Source organism: Microtus pennsylvanicus, chromosome 3, assembly GCF_037038515.1.
Source record: "Microtus pennsylvanicus isolate mMicPen1 chromosome 3, mMicPen1.hap1, whole genome shotgun sequence".
Taxonomy (NCBI): Eukaryota; Metazoa; Chordata; class Mammalia; order Rodentia; family Cricetidae; genus Microtus; species Microtus pennsylvanicus.
The window spans coordinates 50,125,842-50,149,047 of record NC_134581.1 but is presented as its reverse complement, the minus strand read 5'-3'; the positions used below and the strand labels follow the sequence as shown (position 1 = coordinate 50,149,047).

Genomic DNA, 23,206 nt, shown 5'->3' with positions numbered 1-23,206 from the left:
AAAGGAAAATAAAAACAAAACCAAGACTGGGACTATATCTTGGCTGCCTTGTACAAAGTCCTGGATTCAGTTCCCAGCACCACAGAAAAAAAGAAAGAAAGAAAGAAAGAAAGAAAGAAAGAAAGAAAGAAAGAAAGAAAGAAAGAAAGAAAGAAAGAGAAAGAAAGAGGAAATCTTTAATTAATTAATAAATAAATAAAAAGAAAGAAAAGGAAAAAAGAAATTTAAAAGACATAAATATCTCTGTATACAAATGCAAAGGCTGGAGCTGTAGAAATGGTTCAGAGGTTAACAGCACCCACTATTCTACCAGAGGACCAGAGTTCATATCCCAGAACCCAGCTCATATGTACTTGTAATTTCACCTCCCAGGGCTCTGGCGCACATGTGTTTTGACATGGGTGCTGGGAATCGGAACTGCTGAGCCATCTAGCCAGCCATGCTTTTTACAAGATGGGTTCTCTGGCTGCCCCATGGCTTACCAAGTACGCTGCACTGACCAACAAACCCCCAGGACCCTCCTGTCTCCTCCTCCCAGCGTGAGGGTCACAAGCGTGTACCACTATGCCTGACATTTTCATGGGCTCTGAAGGTTGAATGAACTCAGGTCCCCATGCTCACGTGACAATCATTTACCAACTGAGCCACCTCCCTAACCCAGCTTTATAAAACTTTTCATGCTATTAAATGGCCTGAAATCTGAACAGATTAGGATTAAGAAGAAAAATGATATTTTGATTTGCCTGAAATATTTGAATATTTGTTATGGGAACCTCTAGGCTATGAGGGGAAAGGAAAGTGCTTTTTCACCAGGGTGTAAACTCAGAAACACCAGGACAGGCTGGGTAGTGGTGACTCATATCTCTAATCCCAGCACACAGGGGGCAAAGGCAGGCAGAGCTCTGTGAGTTCAAGACCAGAGCAAGTTCCAGAACAGCCAGGGCAACAGAGAGAAACCCAGTCTCAAAAAAACCAAAAGAGAAACACCAGGATAGGGAGGGAGGGTCAGAAGTGCTGTAACCATGAGACCAGGTGTGGAAGACCTTTCTAGTCATTGAGACCCGTCCCCTGTCATTGACTGGAGCAGAGGGACCCCAGCTGCACAGCGACAGCCTTGCCTTCAAGGACCCTCTTGCCCCACCAGGAGCCACCCTAAGCATGACCCCTCTGCCCTCTTGCCCCCATAGGTACGCCATTCTGACCAAAGCCACTTGGCCTGTGTGGAGAGGAGATGAGAAGCAAGGGGTTCTGCATCTGCTGCAGTCAGTCAACATGGACAACGACCAGTTCCAGCTCGGGAGGAGTAAAGTGTTCATCAAAGCCCCAGAGTCTGTGAGTACCGGCTGCTGCCCCACCCCTCTCCTCCCGTCTTGCCTTTGCCATCTGCCCTGCCACACAGCTGGACGCTAGTGCTCCTCCGCCTCATGCCTTTCTTAGCCTTCTCTCGAAGAAGCCTGTCCCCTCCGAGTCCCCAGCCTCCTCTACCAACCAGGCTCACTTGTTTCCTGGCATGTGGTTATTGAATAAAATAGCACCGAGTACGATGGCTTTCTTTCCTCTTCTTTCCCCCTCCGTGAGGTCCAGGTCATCTCCAAGGACAAGGGCTCTGACAGGTTAGGTTCCTTTTATGTACCAAAAACCTTTGACAGAAACTGCCCGAAGTTACAGTATTGGTATTTGTTCCATTGCTACAACAAAATGCCCCCTCCCAAAAAAGGAAAGAGTTAGTTTGGGTCATGGTTCCAGGAGATATGGTCCCCTGGAGAAGAGACGGTGTGAAGGCAGGAGCTTGAAGCAGCTAGTCACAGTGGGTATGTCCACAGCCAAAATGCAGGGAAGAGTGAACGCTGGGACTTAGCTTGCTTTTTCCTTTGTATGTCATTTGAGAATTGAGCCCATGAAATGGTGTTACATTAGGGTAGGTCTTCCCTTCCCTGTTGACCTACTCTAGATAACACCAACCCACCCAGAGATTTGTTTCCATGGCTACTGTAAATCCCACCCAGTCAACAAGGTTAACAATCATCTCAGCTATGAATAACGGCCATTGTCAAGGGAGGTGTTTGTGCCATAAGGAAAGTTTGGGCAACTGTGTCCTCATCTCAGTTACACCAAACAGGCCAGTTGCACGTGGGCTCAGGGTGGGAATCCCAGGATAGAGACTGGAAGACCAGAAGGAGCTGGGGAATAAATGAGGGGACAGGAGAAGTGTCTGGACTATGGGACCCAGGCACCACTGGGATAGCCATGCTTGCACATTTTTTGTCTGTCTGTTTGTTTTGTTGTTTTTCGAGACAGGGTTTTTCTGTAGCTTTGGGGCCTGTCCTGGAACTAGCTCTTGTAGAGCAGGCTGGCCTCAAACTCACAGCAATCCACCCACCTCTACCTCCTGGGTACTGGGGTTAAAGTCATGTGCCACCCCTGCCTGGCTTAATATACACATTTATACTTCATGAACTTATGAGAATTTTACAGGGGGAGCATGGAGATTTTTTTAATCTGTCCCTATGCACATGTGAGTGTTGTGGTCCTAGGGGATGTCTTCATGTGTGTGGGAGCCCAACAAAGCTCTGGGTAATTCTGCCTACTTAGCTCTGCAGCTGTAGAGTAAAGGCATTGCTTTGTAGGAATGGCACGAAGATCAGAACTTCAAGGCTAGCCTCAGCTATATGGTGAGTCTGAGGCCAGCTTGGAGTACCCAAGACCATGTTTTTTTTTAATTTATTTATTTATTTATTAAAGATTTCTGTCTCTTCCCCGCCACCGCCTCCCATTTCCCTCCCCCAGTCAAGTCCCCCTCCCTCGTCAGCCCAAAGAGCAATCAGGGTTCCCTGCCCTGTGGGAAGTCCAAGGACCACCCACCTCCATCCAGGTCTAATAAGGTGAGCATGTTTTTAAAAAAAGAAGAATTGATGACAAAGTTGATAAATACACTGAAAGGAACTAGCAAGGGCACGAATAGTGTTGCAAGAAATAGGCAAATTCTGGCCTCGCAGCAATCTCCCCATCCTGATTCCTTTCCCGTCTGTGGCGTGAGCCTGAGACTCAAAAGTGACGGAGGCTCAAGCCGAATGTCTTGGCAAGCCCTGAAATTATGCAGGAAGTAAGTGGCACCCACCAGTAGACCGTCTATAAGGTTGTGGTGGCACTTCTCCACTCTGAGTTATTTATAGCCTCGCGGCAATTTCATTTCCCAATATAAGATGAAAATGTTGTGTCATATGCCATTAGGCAACCCCCAGCGATGCTCCCGTTCTCCTAAAGTGAGCTGGAGTGATTAGTCAGTACAACCCAGAGATTCGCCGGCTCCGACAGCTCACTTTCCGACTTAGAAAATCTTCATGTATAATTAAAACGGCCTGATTGATTTTTCATTCTGATTTAATTGAGCTCTGGAGTTTATACCCGAAGCCCATGTTTATTTTGGCCCTTCCTTTAGCTTGCCTTCCTCCCAACAGCTGTTAGCCACCCTCGCTTCTCCTCTCTCCATCTCTGAACTTGCACACATACGAGCCACCACCTTCCTTTCCCCTCCCCCTTCCCGTCCAGATCCGGCTTTGACTTGGAAGCACTTCCCCCAAAGTTGAGTTTGTAAAACCTGCCTTAGGGAGCTGCTCAGTGCTTCCTGTTCTTCCAGGGGAGCCACATCAGGAGCTCACAACTGTCCCTGACTGTCCGTAGGATCCCGTGTCCTCCCCTGACCTCTGAGGGTACCCACACTGGCACGCACACTCACACACACACACACACACACTCACACACACACACACACAGATGAAAATGAATCTTCAAAGCAGCAAAGCCACCTTGTGATATTTTCACCTACCTCTTGCAGCGTCTGCTGCATCCACACCAAATAACCTCTGTTCTTCAAAAACTGGTATAAGACATCGGGCACCAGAGAGTTTGTGTTTTGTTTGATGCATCTGTCTGTCTGGTTTTTCTCTTTATTCTCAAACCTCACTGATATCTAACCTCCTGGACTTTTGAGTGGGGAAAAATAAAAACCAAAGAAACACCTAAAACCCTGCCCATCTTTGAAATAATCTCTTGGATGCTGGGAGCTGTTGGTGCCGCCTCCTTTCTGGGCACAGGTGTATTCCAGATTGGTTGGAAATGGAAAAAAAACAAGATGAGAAATATCAACGAACGCTCTCCCACATGGAGACCATGGAGCTGAGATTTCAGACATCTGTCCAGTCCTAAGTTGTGAGCCCCATTTTAGGTCTAAAATATGTTCCTTCGTCCAGCTGGGACTGCACGGAAGGCTGTAGGGTTCGGTGTCCCTCCCCGTCGGCATTTGCTGTTCTGGATGTTTCTAGACAACCAGGGATGTAAATGGGAAAGACCAGGTGGTATGAAAATGGCTCTGGACACGCATATGCTCAGATAAACACAGACGGTGTCCTTCGCTTCCTTTGATCCCAATTGCCTTGTTTACCTCTGGAATTTTTTTCAAGTTTTATTTGTGTTAATTTTAATGTGTGTGTGTGTGTGTGTGTGTGTGTGTGTGTGTGTGTGTGTGTGTACCTGTGTGGCTGTGAGTACACCTGGGTGCAGGTGCCTCCAGAATCCAGAAAAGGGTGTCAAGAGTCCCTGGAGCTACAGTTGAGAGCTTCCTGATGTGGGTGCCGGGAACCAAAGTCAGGTCTCTGCAAGAGCAATAAGCACTCTAAACTGCTGAGCCTTCTCTCCTTCCCTTCTGGAACATTTTCTAGTGTCAACACATCGTCTTTGAGTTTTTATTGGTCGGTTTTATTTTTTCTCCCTCGGCGACTATGTAAACCACTACATGGAGGTAGACGATGCGTTCCTCCAGTTTAACAAGCTGATGAAATGCAGCTATAGAGAAAGCTTTGTGTGTTCTGCCGAAGAGGAGCTTGCCAGGCCTAGAAAACTTAGGTTCCCTGCTCAGCCGTACCCAGTCTAGGTCCAATTTTCTCATCTGTGAAACGGGCAGCTATGTGTTGAGGAGTTGAAAGTTAGTCCAGAGGGATTCTTGACTACAGTGGACACTCAGCACCCGATAACGCCTTGTCGGTCTTCATGACTCCCAAGTCCAGCTGCATGCAAACTGGTCAACCTGAGCTGGCCACATGGCCTGACTCTCCAGAGTCCAATTCGGGTCTTTTGCCGTGCCAGCTCTCCAGAGAGTCCAAGTCTAATGCTCCAGCCTGGCTGCAGCGGCTGTGGTTTCTGCCCGGTGCCTTAGACAGTCCTTGGAGATTGCATGAGGCAGGAAGTCTAGACTGCCATGCCACCGAAAGTAGGGCAGCCCTCTTCCCACAGCAACACAAACTCAGATCTGGCAGAAACTGGAAGGTTCTATTCTGAGGCCATTCGCAGCAGGCTGCGTCTGCTCATTAGAGCTGGCTACCTACTTCCTCCTTGGACCAAGGAAGGAGAACAAGTCACAGGGACTGTGAGCGAGGGAAGGCAGAGGCCGTTCAAGCACACTTAGGCTCAGCCATTTTCCTTTTGCTTCCTGTCAAGGGAAGAAACAAATGGAAGGCGTGTGGTGCTCATAAACAAAATCCCATAGTAATCATTTTATTATTTATTCATAATAGTAGCTGCTGCTTATGTGTTTCTACAGTACCCTGAACCTCCTTGGAAGAACAAAGTTTGATGTTTAGTGGGGGGAATGTCTCAGCAGTTATGAGCACTTGCTGGTCCTGCAGAGGACCCAGGTTCCCATATGGTGGCTCACAACCATCCTTAACTTTTCTTTTGGAGGATCCAGTGTCCTCTTCTGGCCTCCAAAGGCACCAGATGCACACAGAACACAAACATACACACAGACAAAACACTCATGCTTGAAAAATAAATACCCTTTTTAATCAATATAAAAATTTGTCCAGATCATGTGAATTGGCTCATGTGTTTTCTCTGCTGTTCCAGCTATTTCTTCTAGAAGAGATGAGAGAGAGAAAGTATGATGGGTATGCCCGGGTGATACAGAAAACGTGGAGAAAGTTTGTGGCCCGGAAGAAATACGTCCAAATGAGAGAAGAAGGTATTTTCATAATTTTGTGTATTCATTCAGCATTTTCCATTTTTTCTCATATTGTGTGCCTGTCTGTGTATGTGTGCGTATATACGTGCCACAGTTCACATGTAGAACTGTGTCAGAGGACAACTTGGATCTTTCATTCCACCCCATGTCATCAAGCTTGGTGGTGAGCATCTTTATTGGCAAGCACATTCACGTGCAGAGTCTTCTCCCCGTGGCTCCCATTTAATAAAGCTTAAGAATAAATGTGAGAACCAGGAATGCTGGCACACACCTTAATCCCGGCACTCAGGAGGCAGAGGCAGGCGGGTCTCTGTGAGTTCGAAGCCAGCCTGGTCTACAAAGTGAGAGGCTTTCCTCAAACAATAAAATAGTTTGAGCTTAAGAAAAATTACAGTTTCATTTTCAAGACAGGATTTCTCTGTGTAGCCCTGCCTGTCCTAGAGCTCGCTCTGTAGAGCAGGCTGGCCTCTAGCTCAGATCAGCCTGCCCCTGCCCTCCGAGTGCTGGGTTTAAAGGCATACGGCATGTGTTAACTAATCTTGTGTCGTGTAGAATCTTCGTGTATTTCACTCCAAATGTCTTCTTCCTCTTCCTGCCTGCCTGATCCCTCTCCTCTGCTCTCCTGCATTGTAGCCTCAGACCTGCTGTTGAACAAGAAGGAGAGGAGAAGAAACAGCATCAACCGGAACTTCATCGGGGACTACATTGGGATGGAGGAGCACCCGGAACTGCAGCAGTTTGTAGGCAAGAGGGAGAAGATCGACTTTGCTGACACTGTCACCAAGTATGACAGGAGGTTCAAGGTACACACCACCACCTGCCTCCTAACAGTCAAAACAAAGTTCACATTTCCAAGAATAAAAGCTGCGGTTTTGCAGACTGTGTTCATTGAAGAAAAGTTGTAAAGACTCAAAAGAAAACTAGCAGCCAGTGGTAGGCAAGCATCCCTGTTAACATGTTGTGGGTGTCCTTCAGACCTTTTTTATGCAGGCATATTTGCATATTTAGTTTTGCAAAATAAGATGTGCATTAACTGTTCTTTTATGTTCTATTTCTGCCAGGAAGAACTTCCCATACTTAATATAGCATTCTATTTAGTAGATGCTTTACATTTTGTTTTGTTTTTGACATAGTCTCATGCATTTGAGTGGCCTCGAATCCCATATGTGGCCAGACATGACCTTGAACTTCTGACCCTCTTGTCTTTACTTCTGGAGTGCTGAGATCATAAGTGTACACACCCTGCCCAGTTTATGCAGTGCTAGGGAACTGAACTCAGGACTTCATGCATGCTAGGCAGGCATGCAATCACCTGAGCCACATCCCCTACTGACTTTTTAAAATAATCTATTTTTATTTTATGTGAATTGGTATTTTGCCTGAATATATGTCTGTGTGAGGATTCTGAACCCCTTGGAACTGGAGTTAGAGACAGTTATGAGCTGCCATGTGGGTGCTGGGAATTGAGCCCAGGTTCTCTGGAAGAGCAACCAGTGCTCTTAACCACTGAGCCATCTCTCCAGTCCCCCTCCCCCAGCTGACTTTTTATTTTATTTTTTAATTTATTTATTTATTAAGAATTTCTGCCTCCTCCCCGCCACCGCCTCCCATTTCCCTCCCCCTCCCCCGATCAAGTCCCCCTCCCTCATCTGCTCGAAGAGCAATCAGGGTTCCCTGACCTGTGGGAAGTCCAAGGACCGCCCACCTCCATCCAGTTCTAGTAAGGTGAGCATCCAAACTGCCTAGGCTCCCCCAAAGCCAATACGTGCAGTAGGATCAAAAACCCATTGCCATTGTTCTTGAGTTCGCAACGGTAGCGCGTCTGACTCCAGCTGACTTTTTAAAAAGCAACTTCTTATATTAGTCAGAAAAAATAATGGAGACAATAACAGCACTAGCGTAATAAGACCGATGTTGGGGCTCAAAAGATGGCTCAGCGGTTAAGACGACTATTCTTCTAGAGGTCCTGAGTTCAATTCCCAGCAACCACATGGTGGCTCAAAACCATCTGTACTGGGATCTTTATGCCTCTTCTGGCATAAAGTCGATAGAGTATTTGTTTATTAAATGGAGGTCATTCCTTGTACCCTGAAAATGGACCAACTGCTATGGGGTGTGTTCTCAGCACTGCTGCTTTGGGGTGTGTTCTCAGGACTGCTGCTTTGGGGTGTGTTCTCACTGCTGCTATGGGGTGTGTTCTCACTGCTGTTATGGGGTGTGTTCTCTCACTGCTGCTATGGGGTGTGTTCTCAGGACTGCTATGGGGTGTGTTCTCACTGCTGCTATGGGGTGTGTTCTCTCACTGCTGCTATGGGGTGTGTTTTCACTGCTGCTATGGGGTGTGTTCTCTCACTGCTGCTATGGGGTGTGTTCTCACTGCTGCTATGGGGTGTGTTCTCTCACTGCTGTTATGGGGTGTGTTCTCACTGCTGTTATGGGGTGTGTTCTCAGGACTGCTGCTATGGGGTGTGTTCTCACTGCTGTTATGGGGTGTGTTCTCACTGCTGCTATGGGGTGTGTTCTCAGGACTGCTGCTATGGGGTGTGTTCTCACTGCTGTTATGGGGTGTGTTCTCACTGCTGCTATGGGGTGTGTTCTCGCTGCTGCTATGGGGTGTGTTCTCAGGACTGCTGCTATGGGGTGTGTTCTCACTGCTGCTATGGGGTGTGTTCTCACTGCTGCTATGGGGTGTGTTCTCACTGCTGCTATGGGGTGTGTTCTCACTGCTGCTATGGGGTGTGTTCTCACTGCTGCTATGGGGTGTGTTCTCACTGCTGCTATGGGGTGTGTTCTCACTGCTGTTATGGGGTGTGTTCTCACTGCTGCTATGGGGTGTGTTCTCGCTGCTGCTATGGGGTGTGTTCTCAGGACTGCTGCTATGGGGTGTGTTCTCAGGACTGCTGCTATGGGGTGTGTTCTCACTGCTGCTATGGGGTGTGTTCTCACTGCTGCTATGGGGTGTGTTCTCACTGCTGCTATGGGGTGTGTTCTCACTGCTGCTATGGGGTGTGTTCTCAGGACTGCTGCTATGGGGTGTGTTCTCTGCTTTGGGGTGTGTTCTCAGGATTGCTGCTCTGCTCTGTAATAGGGTGGTCAGCCATATATTCTAAAGCTTATTATGTGTTTATTAATGGCTAAGCTACAAACACCAGAGGGAAGCCTGTCTGAAAACCACGCTATAGCAATCCTTTGCAAGGTCACCGTGTTTGTGGGCTTATGTTTACGCTTGTGGTCCTGATACCTTATTATTGAACTATTTGCTGATGCCATTCTATAAGATGAAAAGAGTCAAGAGTCATTATCCTCCTATGTGCCAGACTGTTTCCCTGTCAAGCAGCCTGGGTCAGTCGTCACACGGGAGCCATTCTGGCGAAAGGGAAGCTCCGCCACCCAGGACAGCTGCCCTCTGGCCTGAAAGAGTGGCCCACGCTGTCAGAGCTGTCTCTCTGACCGTGTCTAGCTGCCTTCTGAAGGTTCTTCTCCTCTCAGGGTGTCAAGCGAGACCTGCTGCTAACCCCCAAGTGCCTGTACTTAATCGGGAGAGAAAAGGTGAAGCAGGGCCCAGACAAAGGCCTGGTGAAGGAAGTCCTGAAGCGGAGAATCGAGATGGAGAGGCTCCTGTCTGTGTCCCTCAGGTGAGTGCGAAATGGCTGGGGCAGGGCGCCTTCCGAGGCTCTCCTCACATTGCCTGCTGTTCCAAGAGACCACCGGGCCCATGATGAAGAGAACAGAATTTCCATTCTCCTCAAAGAAGACCTGGGGATGTAGCTCAGTTGGGAGAGCACTTTCCTGGCACTCACTAAGCCCTCGTTCAGTCGCCAGCATCAAATAAAGCAGGTGTGGCACTTAGAGAGTAAAGTTCAAGGTCATGCTTGCCTACATAGTTCTAGGCTAGCCTGGGCTACATGAGGATCCTGTCTCAGAAAAGAAACATACTGGTGACCATGGCTACCTGGAAATGGGATGTCCCTCTCTAAATGAAACTGGTGGGCTCAGAGGGAAGCAGAATCTTCACAGACTCAGGCCTCTGACCTGCCAGCATGGAAATCATGTCTGCAGTAGGATAATCCAAAACACATTTGTAGTTGTCATATGTCCATCCTAGCCTGTGTCTCTGTGGCTCCCCTATCATCCATTCCCAGTGTTCCTGGATAAAGGGCCAGGTGGGACCGTGAAATAAAATGTTTAAAACCCGAATCAGGACATAATAACATTTCACAGCTGGGGACATGTCAGTGTCCTTCCTCACCGCCACCTCAATAAGAGCCCTGGGTAGCCCGGGCAGCCCGGCTGCCTGGGTCATCTTTAAGCTTTGGTTCATTGGCTGTGTTACAACCTCCTGGTCACACCCTTCCTGGCCACCCTTGGAGTTCTAAAGAACTCAGTGGGAAGATGTTTTCTTTTCTGAATGCCTGAGAAGACAGTGGACCAGGACGTAACTGGGTGACCTGAAATGTACCCGGTCCACCCGAGAGCTGTGACCGAAAGCTACAAAATCACCCCTGGAGGCTGTTATTGTGGAAGCCACGGTTGTTTCTTCTGCCCTTATTGCCCAGTTCTGTCTCTTTCTGGTCCATCAGACTTCATCGTTCAACTAGATCCTTACGAAGCTGGGTGCCCTCTCACCAAGCACCTCTGTCCTGTTACTGTGACTTTAAGTTTGCCCAATGCGATTGTTTACTCTCGAATTTTTCCTTCTGGTTTCCCAGCCCCTTCTACCAGAGCCTCTGGGGACAGAATATGTTCTAGTAAACCCAGCTTTTCCTCCATCCCCCTGGTAGTAGGCCGCTCCCCTTATGGCCTTTCCTTTTCAGAGGTTCCTAGCCTATAGACTTTCTAACTCTAAGGGGGAAATCTTGTAACTTTTTTTTTTGGAGACAAGATTTCTCTGTGTAACAGTCCTGGCTATCCTGGAACTCACTTTGTAGACCAGGCTGGCCTCGAACTCACAGAGAGCCACCCGCTTCCCAGGTGTTGGTATTAAAGGCGGGCGCTACCACCGCCTGGCAGCTTGTAGCTCTTAGTCACAGCTGCACACTGCAGCTACTGGGCCTCCCACTTCCCAAGGCTAATATTGTTCCCTCATTTTCCTGACACATTAGGCTAGGCCAGCAATTCAAAGTCAGGTTAGTTCAACAGCTGGGAGGAGAGGGTGGTAGGATTGAGCCCTGCGTTGAGATTGGTTGCTGTACCAGTGTCCTGAGTGGTGGCTATGTGGATGTGTCTCGGAACACTTTGACACTGCTGTAAAGAAAGCAGGGATTAACTGTCTTGCACTTCAGGAAAAAAAATGTTGCAACATCTGTATGTGTTTTCAAGAATTTATGAGACTCATTGGTTGACTTTTGGCTGAACGGACAATCACCGGATGTGTTCCTCTGATTCAGACTATTGAAACATCCCACAAGCTTGATCTCTAAGGCCACTCCTAACTCTTAGGACCTAAGTGTTGATAGGAAGTAGCTCTCTTCAGATAAACCAGCCATCTAAAAGCAATTAAGAAGCAATCTGGAAAATGCGCTCAGGAGTAAATATTTTATATGAAGGGTTTAAAGCTCATTTCTTTTAGCATGATAATGGCCTTGTGTTCACTTTTATATATATATACACATTTTACTTTTTAATGGCACATACTGAAATATTAAGCACAAAACAATACAATACTTAGACCTTGCTGTAAACTTGATCTTAGCCAAAACGCTGGGAAGAAACATAAGGTCTACTTTAAAATAACCTGGTCCCGCCGGGCGATGGTGGCACACGCCTTTAATCCCAGCACTCGGGAGGCAGAGGTAGGCGGATCTCTGTGAGTTCGAGACCAGCCTGGTCTACAGAGCTAGTTCCAGGACAGGCTCCAAAGCCACAGAGAAACCCTGTCTCGAAAAAACAAAAAAAAAATAACCTGGTCCCTGTGGAGAGGAAGGGTTTGTAGTGTGGATAAAATACAAGTGCTCTCTCCTTCCCACATGTGAGTGCCAGGAATCGAACCCAGGTCCTCAAGCTTGGCAGCAAGTACCAGCAACTCAGAACCCATAGAAAAGCAGCCAGGAGGAGGAGTCAAACTCGAGTCCTCATGCGTGTTCTGTCGGCGCTTTTGTGCATATACCCACACACACAGGCACACAGACACACATACGTCATCCTAAAATAACAAAATCTGGCTCCTAAACACAGCAGCAGTGGCTGTGCTGACATCCTCCCCGCACTTCCGCCCACCACCTTCCTAGCCACAGACTTTGACCAGGGTTACAGTACCAGGAAATGAATTCCCTCCTGTGGAGCAGACCTCAAATCCAGTCCATAGAGTGTTATTTGAGGTTTTCTTTTTTTTTCAGCTTTTTGAGGGACCCACCACCCTGCTCCCAAGCAAATCACATTATTAGTTATGAATGTCCGGCCTTAGCTTGGCTTGTTTCTTGCCAGTTTTTCTTAAATTATCCTGACTACCTTTTGCCGCTAGACTTTTATCTTTCTCTATTTCTGTATACCTTTCTTTGCTTCTTTCTCCATGGCTTCCTGTGTAGCTGGGTGGCTGGCCCCTGATGTCCTCCTCTCCTTGTTCTCTTATTCCTTCTCTTCCTTGTTTCTCCTATTGATATTCTCTCTCTCTCTCTCTCTCTCTCTCTCTCTCTCTCTTTCTCTTTCTCTCTCTCTGCCTGCCTGCCTGGCCCTGCCTATCCTTCCTCCTGCTATTGGCTAATGGCTATTGGCCATTCAATTCTTTATAAGACCATCAGGTGTTTTAGACAGACAAAGAATCACAGCTTTACAGAGCTAAACAAATGTAGCATAAACAAAAACAACACACCTTAAAATAATATTCCCCAACTAATAGAGCAATTGGTAACTCCCACCAACAGTCTTGTCCCCATTCCACTGGAGGGCACACCTTGCCTGGCAGGGCAGTGTTGTAGCATGCAGAAGCTAGTGCTAGGTAAGATCATTGATGCCTTTTCTCCGCCGTGGCCTGCATTGCCCCTCCCAGTACCATGAAAGCTAGGGAAGAACTTCCCTAGTCAACCTGAGATATCGATTTCTCTGTCGGTCAGCCCAAGTGTGTGGTATCTTCAGCAAGAGGGTCTTACCATCGCGTTGCAGTGGGCAGCCAAGCGCAATGGCAATAGGCCTGCGTTGTTTGGGGTACCTCTGGGACCTCCCTGAACATAGGTGTCATGTGTCTAGCACTGAGATTTTCTTTCAGTGCTCACTGCTTCTGGGAGCAGCACTCTCCACCTGTACAGGACAGGCTCCCAGCTTTAAGCTCCTACTGAAGAATTGAATGGCCGTCAGAGGACAGCTTGCAGGAACTGGTGCTCACCTGCCACTGAATGTATCCCTGGAATCAAACTCAAACTTGGGTCACTGTAAAAGAGCCTTTACCCGCTGAGCCCTCTCCATCCTGTTTTAAATACTATGAGAGGGAGAGAAGAGAAAGGGAACGAGGGAAGGGAGGAAGAAAGAAGAGCGTGCGCAGTGTGCCACAGTACAGTGACTTATGTTTAGCACACCTACCCTTCTCCCTGCCTCCAAGTGACCGTGGGTGAGCAGAAGTGCGGCTGGCGTTAACTCCGTCTGATCTCTCAGCACCATGCAGGATGACATCTTCATTCTCCACGAGCAAGAGTATGACAGTTTGCTGGAGTCTGTCTTCAAAACGGAATTCTTGAGCCTCTTAGCAAAGCGATACGAGGAAAAAACCCAGAAGAAGCTACCTCTGAAATTCAGCAATACGTGAGTGGGGATCCAGAGTCCGGACTGAGAGGTGGGGAGGCCTGGAGGGTGGGCTGTGTGGTCTCGAAGCTTCCATCCCTTAGTAACCCCACTCTGCACATCACTATCTCCAGGAACACAGAGAGGCCTGCCCAAGACAGTCTCGGTGGTCATGGGCCTTCCTGGGGCCACATTCGTGTGTCTGTGAAGTAATCAAATAGTCAAGGGGCATTTTTATCATTGACACAAAGGTTGCTCAAATAAGACAGGGGAAGGCGGGTATTAGCAGAGTGAACAATAGAGTCAGGCTGGAAGCAGGAAAAAGGACTGGAATAGGGGTTCTGACTCCCCAGATTGTTGGTGGGGAATCTGGGGCTTGGCGTGTGGAAGTAATGCTTTATGATTTGGTTCACCTTCACTGCTTTAGTGACATGTTCTCGAGGGCAAGACACTACATATTGTTGAGCTTCTAATCTCACTTTTGCTGAGGGAGAGTTGTTCAGCTTTTCTTAAATCCCCCATCTATAGATTTGAAATAGGGTTCATCTCTTTACCCATAAAAGTGAGGCAATCATAAGACTGTAATGCCCAGATGAAGGAACCTGACAATAGACAGCTACTTAGAATCATTATTATTTCTTAAGTTAAAAGAGGAGAATATGCAATGTATAACATAGATGTATAGCCACAGTGTTTCTTCTGATTTCTGAGGTTCAGGTTCCAGTTAATATATGCATACTTACTTGTGCTCAGTAATGTAATATATGTATGTATGTGTGTGTGTATATATGTATGTTATATATGTGTGTATATAAAATTATGTATTACAGGATCCCCTGCATGGGGAATGGTGCTGGCCACCATGGACTGGATCTTCCCATATCAATTAGCATTAAACAAAATAATCCCCTACCTGCCCACAGTTCAACCTGATCTAAACAGTCTTTTATTGAGACTCTCAGATGACTCTATAATGTGTCAAGTTGATCGCTAAAACTAACCTTCACACCCACCCCCATTTGGATTTTGGTGGTTCCCCCCCCCCCACTTGGGCTAATGATGGTGATGGAATAACAGAATATAAATGAACCATAGCCACAGTCTATGGTATAGACTTTGCTGCCATCTTGTATCTGGCATCTCAGTCCTCCACACAGCAAACACAATGTTACAACACAGGGAAGCTGTCCCTTTCTCCTGTCCTGCAGGCAGTCACCCTTGATCGTCTGGGAGTGACCCTCTGACATAAATGAAAACACTCACCAGCAGAGTTCTCACAGATGCTGACCTCCAAAAGCCTCTTCCCCCAGAATGGCAAACACCTTAGCTGTGCCACGCTGAGCTGTACCATCCCCTATGCAAGGATTAGAGGGTTGGGGCTTGTCCCCGTACTGTGGTTATCACCTTCCGGCAGCAGCTGGGTCATGGGCACCGTTTTCTCACTAGCTCCTTCTGCCTCCTAATTTCAATCACTGTGCTTCCCACAGCCTTGAACTGAAGCTAAAAAAGGAGAACTGGGGTCCCTGGAGTGCCGGAGGGTCCCGGCAAGTGCAGTTCCACCAAGGCTTCGGCGACCTGGCCGTCCTCAAGCCCAGCAACAAAGTGTTGCAGGTCAGCATTGGACCTGGGCTGCCCAAGAACTCTCGTAAGTGTCCCCTAGGCCCTGCCTCTACTGGTACCATGCACCTGGCTCTTCTGTGCAGATCTGGGGACAAAGAGTCTATGTTTCTGCTGCTGGTTGTGGTGGGATTCTCAAGAAATAGAACACTGCAAACTAAAGCAATGTCAAGGAGAATGGACAGGCAGAAGCGTGCTAAGTGCTTGTATTCTTGTGCACAGTATACCTGGCATTCGTGTCCTAGTTGTATTTAAAACAGTTTGTTTGGGCTGGTGTAAAGACAAGAACCTGAATTTGGGGCTTAATGAGATGGCTCGGTGGGTAAACACGCTTGCCACCAAGCCCGATGACTTGAGTTCAATTCCCGGTTGCTTGTTTATTTCAGGTCCCACCAGAAGGAACACCATCCAAAGCAGAGGGTATTCTGGTGGAACTAAGAACGCCAATTACCCAATGAGAGCTGCCCCTGCTCCCCCAGGTAAGCCACGCATGCTCCGTGGAGAGGGACCACTGAGTCTGGACCTGCAACTGACAAAGGATGTTCAGAGAGCTAGAGAAATGTTTCAGCCTGACTGGAGTTTCAAGCGTTAGCATCCACATAAAAAAGCTGGGCACTGTGGCATGACTTGGGATCCCAGTGCCGGGGAGACAGAGACAGGAAAATTCTTGTTTGCCCCCTTACCTAATCAGTGAGCCTTAGGCACCAGTGAAAGACTCTGTCTCAGGAAATAAGATGGATGACTCGTGAAGAACAGCACACGAGGTCACCTCTGGCCTCCACACGCACATCTACACATGGACACACGCACTAAGGAAACACAGAGAGTGCTCAGGAAGAAACCCGTCAGCTAGTGAATACCCAGCCGCCATCCACAGGACCCTGAAGTTCAGGGGACAAAGTCAGCGAGCCCGCATTGCAACAGAAGGAACAATCTGGGTTTCATTCTCCACCTCTGTCACTTCCTAGGGCAGAGAGAGAGCAGAATGAGTTCCTGTTCACCGCAAGCAGAACGCTGCTGGTTTTATGACGCCAGATGTTGCCTTGATGGGCGCAGGATTCCTCTGGGTTTTAACCCACCAGCACCAGGCTCAGCCGCATACCGCAGCCATGTTTCATAATTAGCTAATGGCCTGGCGAATTAATAGAGGAACATCTATTCTTAGGGAAATGAAATCCAGGAGACATCCCTAAAGTAAAATAATATCTGGGGGAATTACAGAATGTCACCGAAGCTTTTTTTGGCCCTTGTTTCATATTTTTCAGCTTGTTGTTTTGTTTTTGTTTTTTAAGACAGGGTCTTCTGGGCACAGTGCAGGACACATTTAACCCCAGCGTTTGGGAGGCAGAGGCAGATGGATCTCTGTGAGTTGGAAGCCAGCCTGATCTACAGAGTGAGTTCCAGGACAGCCAGGGCTATGCTATGTAGAGAAATTCTGTTCCAAAAAAATAAAAAATAAAAACAGGGTCTTGCTATGTTCCTGCTGTTCTGGAACTCAATAAATAGACCAGGCTGGCCTCCAACTCACAGCGATCCATCTGCCTCTGCTTTGGAGCACTGGGATTAAAGATGTGAATTACCACACCCAGCTTTTTTGTTTTTAAAGAGGATTTTATGGCCCAAACTATCCCCAGATTTGCTGTGTTGCTGAGCATGGTCTTGAGTTTCTGACCTTCCTCCCGACTCTGCCTCCTAAGTGCTGGGGTTACTAGCATAGACAGCAGTAAATATCCAGTTTGTGTGATACACACTCTACCAACTGACCTACCTTGCCCGTCCCCATACTTTCCAGTATTTAAATAAAAACAAATCTCCATCACTCACAAAGCTCAGACTGTAAGAAACTTTCCCCAGAGTAGGATATCAATCATTTTAGGATAAGTCTGAACAGGTTATCTTGGGGCCGTATTCAAGCCAAGTCATAGCAGACAAGAGGATCCTATTTGCCTCAGAGGACAAGATAAGTAATTCCAAGCAATTCCTTAATCTTCTTCTCTGGGATCTCAGGCTTGTACTCTAAGCGTGAACTCTGCCCAGCAGTGAGAAGTGAGCTCTCCTAGCCTTTGGAGTCTCTGCCTCACCTTAGCCCAGATGTCTTTCCTCTTTTTCTTCTTTACCCCTTGAGGAGCATCCGAGCTCAGAGGAACCCAGGAGAAGCAGGGTTTACACATGCTGTCTTCCTGTTTAGTGCTGGCCTCCTGCCAGGACTACCTGGCTGCTTCTTTGCCTCCGCCCACAGTGCACCTGACCTTGAACATAGCCTCAACCTCTAAATAACAGTTTCCTCATCAGTCAAGTGAGGAACTAACCCAAGTCCATTAAAGCAACACTTCTCAAAAGGTCTATAAAAGTGATGACCAGAACTTTCCATTTCTCAGGTTTGTTTTATTTACTGGAGGCGGGTATTGGGGCAGTGTGGCAGTGTGTGCAGGTCCATGTGCTTGTTGGTGGTATGTCTGCAGGTGAAAATGGAGAAGTGTGCATATACATGTTGCACATATACTTGTAGAGGCCAGAGGTCAAATTCAAATATTGATTCTTGGGAACCTTGCATAACCTTACTGTCCTGATACTCACTCTATAGACCAGGCTGGTCTCGAACTCACAGAGATCCACCTGCCTCTGCCTCCCGAGTGCTGGATTAAAGGCATGCACCACCACCGCCTGGCCATACAGAGTCTCTTGCTAGAGCCTGAGGTTTGCCAATTAGGCTGGACTGGGTGCCTACCCAGCTACAGGGATTCTCCTGTCTCCATTTCCCCAGTGCTGGGATTACAAACATGAACCACGAACCCTGGCTTTGTCTGGGTGGGTGCTGGGGATTGGACTCAGATCCTCATGCTTGCAAGGCAGCTGAACTCTCTCCTCAGCCCTCAGTTCCTTTGGATCTTCAAACGATAAACAGCTCACCACAAACCATACTTTTGTAAAATGTAATAAAAATGAATTCGTAGAACAATGAAATCTGAAAAGCACGTATAATACAAGCCAAATTTTATTATTAATTTCAACAGGCATGAAATATATCTGTTGAGTGTGTGTTCTTGGTCTGTGATCTCAGTGTGGACAAAAGAGTCTCTGGCGACATGGGGACACACCCCTACTCTTCTGTGCCCTTCGAAACACCCCACTCTACCACACTCCTTTCCTCTCCTTAGCGCTCTTGGCAGCGAGTGAGGCCTCAGTGTCCTCCCCAATCCCAGATGCTGTGGGGAGCCCTTCAAATTCTTATTCACTGGGTCAGATGAGGAGAAAGTCTTATTTGTCTCAAGCGTCTAGTTTCCACCCAGCCTGGAGCTTGTGGGAGGAAATGGCAAGAGAGCGGCTGGATGAAAAGCCATACTTCTAAATTCTCTGCCCCAGAACACTGCCATTCAGAATAGGGACTTGCTCCATTGTTGCTGGGGAGGGGAAAGCTCACTTGTACCTTTAGAAGGGTGCCAACATAACAGAGAAATGAATAGCAGCGATGGAAGAAGGCAGGTAAACGTTGGACCAGTCTCCTTGCCCTTTAATGGTGAAGCTGACCTTCTGAACAATTACAATCCTTGCTCAAGACCAATGTGGTTTTCAGAGCCAGAATTGAATCCCTGAGCCCTGGCCACTCCACTGCTACTAGAGAATGCTGCAGTTTTCTGGCCTGCACAACTGAAGTGGGCCTCAGAGAAAATGATTCTCCATTCTGTCTGATGTGTCAGCAGGAAGAGAGAGAGAGAGAGAGAGAGAGAGAGAGAGAGAGAGAGAGAGAGAAGGAGAGAGAGAGAGAGAGAGCTACTTCATACATGGCAAGGAGTAATGATGGCCCCATGATCGAGACCCTACCCCACCATGCATCCATGACTCACTGACAAATGCAGACTTTTGCGATGTTAACTCGAAATCACTGTTTGGTACACAGAACTTTCTTTGTCTACTTGATCTGGCTAGATAGATGGCTGCATTTCCCTTGCCTGTGTGAAGGGTTTCCCCTACTTCACACAAAAGTCAAGGACAAGGACACCCGAGACTCACTCCTTGAAAATGAATGCCCAACTATTTAGTCCACTGCCCTCCTGAGTCATGACCTCATGGACTAAAAAATGCCCTGCCAACTGGCTGCAAATTCAGCTTGCTCTGACTGTGGACTTGAACCCAAATATCTAGAAATTCTGCTGCCACACTCAAGCTCAGCTGAGACATTCCCTAGGCAAGTGACATTGGTGCTATCAGGTTGTAGTCCCCAAATACAATCTGATTTGTCAGTTAAACCTCAATAAAGTTGGGAGGAAAATAGTCTATTAACTTCCTTACAATATATTACTGGAGGCTGGAGAGATGGCTCAGAGGTCAAGAGCACTGGCTGCTCTCCCAGAGATCCTGAGTTCAATTCCCAGCCACCACATGGTGGCTCATAACCATCTATAGAGGGTTCTGATGCCCTATTCTGGCATGAAGTCATACATGCAGATAGAGCACCCGTATACATAAAATAAATAAATAAATCTTAAACAATGTATCACCGGTAGGAATATTTTCAGATGGGGAAACTGAGAAGCAGAGTCGCTAAATCACTTGCCTTCAGCTAGTTAATGGAATAAGAAGGAAGGACCTTTTGGCAAAGCTTCAGAAATTGACATTGTTTCTTCTTTTTCCTCTCTAGGATGCCATCAAAATGGAGTCATCAGAAACCAGTTTGTGTCTCCTCATGCTTCTGGAAACCAGAGGTCCAATCAGAAAAGCCTGTACACCTCTATGGCCCGCCCGCCCCTGCCACGGCAACAGTCCACAGGCTCAGACCGATTGTCACAGACTCCAGAGAGCCTGGATTTCCTCAAAGTCCCAGACCAGGGTGCTGCTGGGTAAGATTTCCCGTGGCTTGTGGGAAAGTCAGCAAACTCTACTTCACCAATCCTGCAGAGGGCTCAGGGTCCTGTGGGCATCAATACTGATTCTGAAGTTCAGTTTTCTACCGAAGTCCTGTAATCTCGGACCCAGGACAGGGGGCCAAGTTAATAGCAGCGTAGCCCATTTCATCCCCTGGGAAGAGGCTTGCCTTGGAAATATCAAGTCACGTGCACTCAGTCACAAGAATCTGCTAATGAGTGATCTTTGTTTTCATCTGCTATAGTTGAGGGGTGACAGTTGACTGTTTTCTTAGTTGTATCTGTGCCTGCAGTGGCATAAATGTAACAATTCATGATTTCAGCAACATTTAGAATAGGATACCAAGGTTGGGGAAGAAATGGCTCAGCAGCTAAGAACACTTACTGTCTTTGCGGAGGACCTGGGTTCTGTTCCAGATACACACACATGTCAGTGTAAGACTGTTGTATGACAAAACATTTCCTGGGGAGATGCAGCACACATGTCTACTCACCCCCAGACAGGGAACCTATGGCAGACCAAAGTATGCACACCACCAAAGTCCAACTTGATGAAGCCATGAGTTTTTGGAGCTCAATCTGTAGACTAAGCTGGTGACAAACTCAGAGATCCACCTGCCTCTGCCTCCTGAGTGCTCCCTATCACGTCTTAACTTATCCCTTCATTTGGGCTACAGACAGGAGGCCATTAATAGAGTGCATGCTACCTTCTTTTATGTAAACAGGTTCTCGTGACCCAGTTGAGTTGACTGGTTCAGCTTCCAGCTATGGTTCTCAAACCCTATTGTTAACCAGAATTGCCTGAAGGGCTTGCCTCCCCCTCCTCTCTCTTAAAATGTGACTGTGGCGGTGAACGTGTGTGTGTGTGTGTGTGTGTGTGTGTGTGTGTGTGTGTGTGTGTGTGTGTGCGTGCAGCGCACATGTGTGGGCTTCAGGTGGCATCCACTTTCTTACCCCATTATTATGTGAGATGCAGTCTCTCACTGAGCCTATAGCTCACCGATTGTCTATTTAGCCGCGGCAATCCTTCCCTCTCCACCTCCCCAGAGCTGGGATTACACGCACTGCCACAGCCAACGTTTGGCATGGGTGCTGGTTATCTGAACCCAGGTCCTCATGCTCATGTCATAAGCCAAGTACCAACTGAGATGTTCTCCCAAGTACATTTCTACCCAGTTCCCAGACAGTGTGGGGCCATTCACCAAACATGGTGCACAGAAATCCAAAGGGCAGCTGGTGTCCAATTGATAAGGTTCACAGAATAGTGGGCTGGGAAGGTACTGTTATGGTAATGGGCTTTTCACCCCATTCAGATGCTATTCATATGCCCAAGCATCACAAAAACAGCCCCGAGACTGTTCCCGGGCCCCATTTTGTGTTCTAAAGTAGGCAGGGAATTATAAGCAGCCACCCTCCAAGTCTCCTCACTCTGTCTGCTGGCTTCCGATTTGCTTTGGTTTTGGCAAGCAGCACCATCTTTTCAGCCTGCCTTGCAAGTTGCAGGCTTGCATATGGGCCAGCCGGGAGCATCTGTCAGCCAAAAGTAGGCGATGTAGGAACATGGCCGGGAGCATCTGTCAGCCAAAAGTAGGCGATGTAGGAACGCTGGGTCTTCACCAAGGCTGCTCCCTTCCAGCCCTGTCTTATCACACCCTCCCATGCCTCCGGGCCCCTGTATACACACGCTGCGTCTTGGAGACTGGCTGGGAGGAAGGAAGCTTCACCACTGTCCAACAGGCGATGTGATCTTCCTGCCTGACACATGTATACTCTGCCCTTAGCACACTAAGTCCGACAGCCACAAGAATTCTAGCCCGTCTTCTCATTACACACCTAGACATGCTTTGCAGACAGTCCCTAAAACGTAGGAATTTAGCTGAACGTGGTGGCTCCTGCCTTTAATTCCAGCACTTAGGAGGATGGGGCAAAGGATTGCTATAGTTTGAGTTCCAGGCCAACTTCAGCTAATGACCAGGACCTGTCTCTAAAGAAAGAAAGAAAAACACAGGAGGCAGGAAAGGGGGATGGTACGAGGAGAGATGGTTCAGTGGTTAAGAACACTGACTGCTTTCACAGATGACCTGTGTTCAGTTCCCAGCACTCACAAACCCCTTAGCTCTTCTAGGGTGATTAGACGCCCTCTTTTCGCTTCCAGGGCACTGCATTTGGGTGGCGTACATACATAAGACACACATGCAAACAAGGGGATAGAAATTAGGAACCTGGCATTTATTTTCTACAACACAAACTTTGAAAATTCATTTTCTAATGTGGCAGAGAACTTGGCTGTGGCATTTCAGGAGGCTCATGGTTACCTAAATTTAACAGTTTCTCTTTGCCAAAAGACAAGCTGTGCTGGAGCCGAAGAGAACCCCAAACGTGTACTTTCTCCACAAGGATGAGGATTCCGATTGAGATCAAAGTGCCAAAGGCTTGCCTTGAATTTACCAGCCTAGACCTGGACCACCACGGTCTCCTTTCTGGTCCTCCACATCCTGGGCTTCTCTTCCCTCAGGGTTCTTTTTCTGCACAGACGCATTCTGCACAATCTTCACTTCTTTGTACCATGGCTGATATCAAATGGTGTCATTAGCCCTCAAGCTTGTCCAGGGAAGTATTTGTTAATTGCCACTTGGCCAGTCGGTTTGGGAGAGAGCAAGGAGTTCACTAAATTAGTTATCATTCCAACAAAGTCTGTTGTCCGTCTGTCTGTCTGTCTTTTCCTCCTTTGTTGTTTTCCTTTTTCTATAGTGTTGGGGATGGAACCCAGGCCGCTACACATGCTAAACAAATGCTTTACCCCTGAGCATCATCCTCAGCCCCTCAAGCTTCTCCACCTTTGTTCTGTAGCATTCCTGCACATGAATACCACCACGGTTGTCATCATTCTTCAGATGACACTAAGCGTTAGTGATGCTTTCAGGGTAAAGATCTGCCCCAAGATTGTCTTTCATTTGTTTGTTTTGTTCCCCCCCCCCCCATACACAACCGGTCATGGCGG

General features: G+C 47.6%; 1 protein-coding gene across 1 annotated transcript in view; it reads left to right on the top strand.

Moving 5' to 3' along the window:
* The window catches only part of Myo1e (myosin IE), a 200,027-nt gene that overhangs the window by 160,617 nt on the left and 16,204 nt on the right, over positions 1 to 23,206 (top strand). The window contains exons 19-26 of the mRNA XM_075965339.1: positions 1,188 to 1,332; positions 5,902 to 6,016; positions 6,650 to 6,819; positions 9,506 to 9,651; positions 13,601 to 13,747; positions 15,214 to 15,371; positions 15,730 to 15,822; positions 19,983 to 20,181. Coding sequence (XP_075821454.1) covers positions 1,188 to 1,332; positions 5,902 to 6,016; positions 6,650 to 6,819; positions 9,506 to 9,651; positions 13,601 to 13,747; positions 15,214 to 15,371; positions 15,730 to 15,822; positions 19,983 to 20,181 — 1,173 coding nt within the window. The remainder of the gene's footprint in view (positions 1 to 1,187; positions 1,333 to 5,901; positions 6,017 to 6,649; positions 6,820 to 9,505; positions 9,652 to 13,600; positions 13,748 to 15,213; positions 15,372 to 15,729; positions 15,823 to 19,982; positions 20,182 to 23,206) is intronic.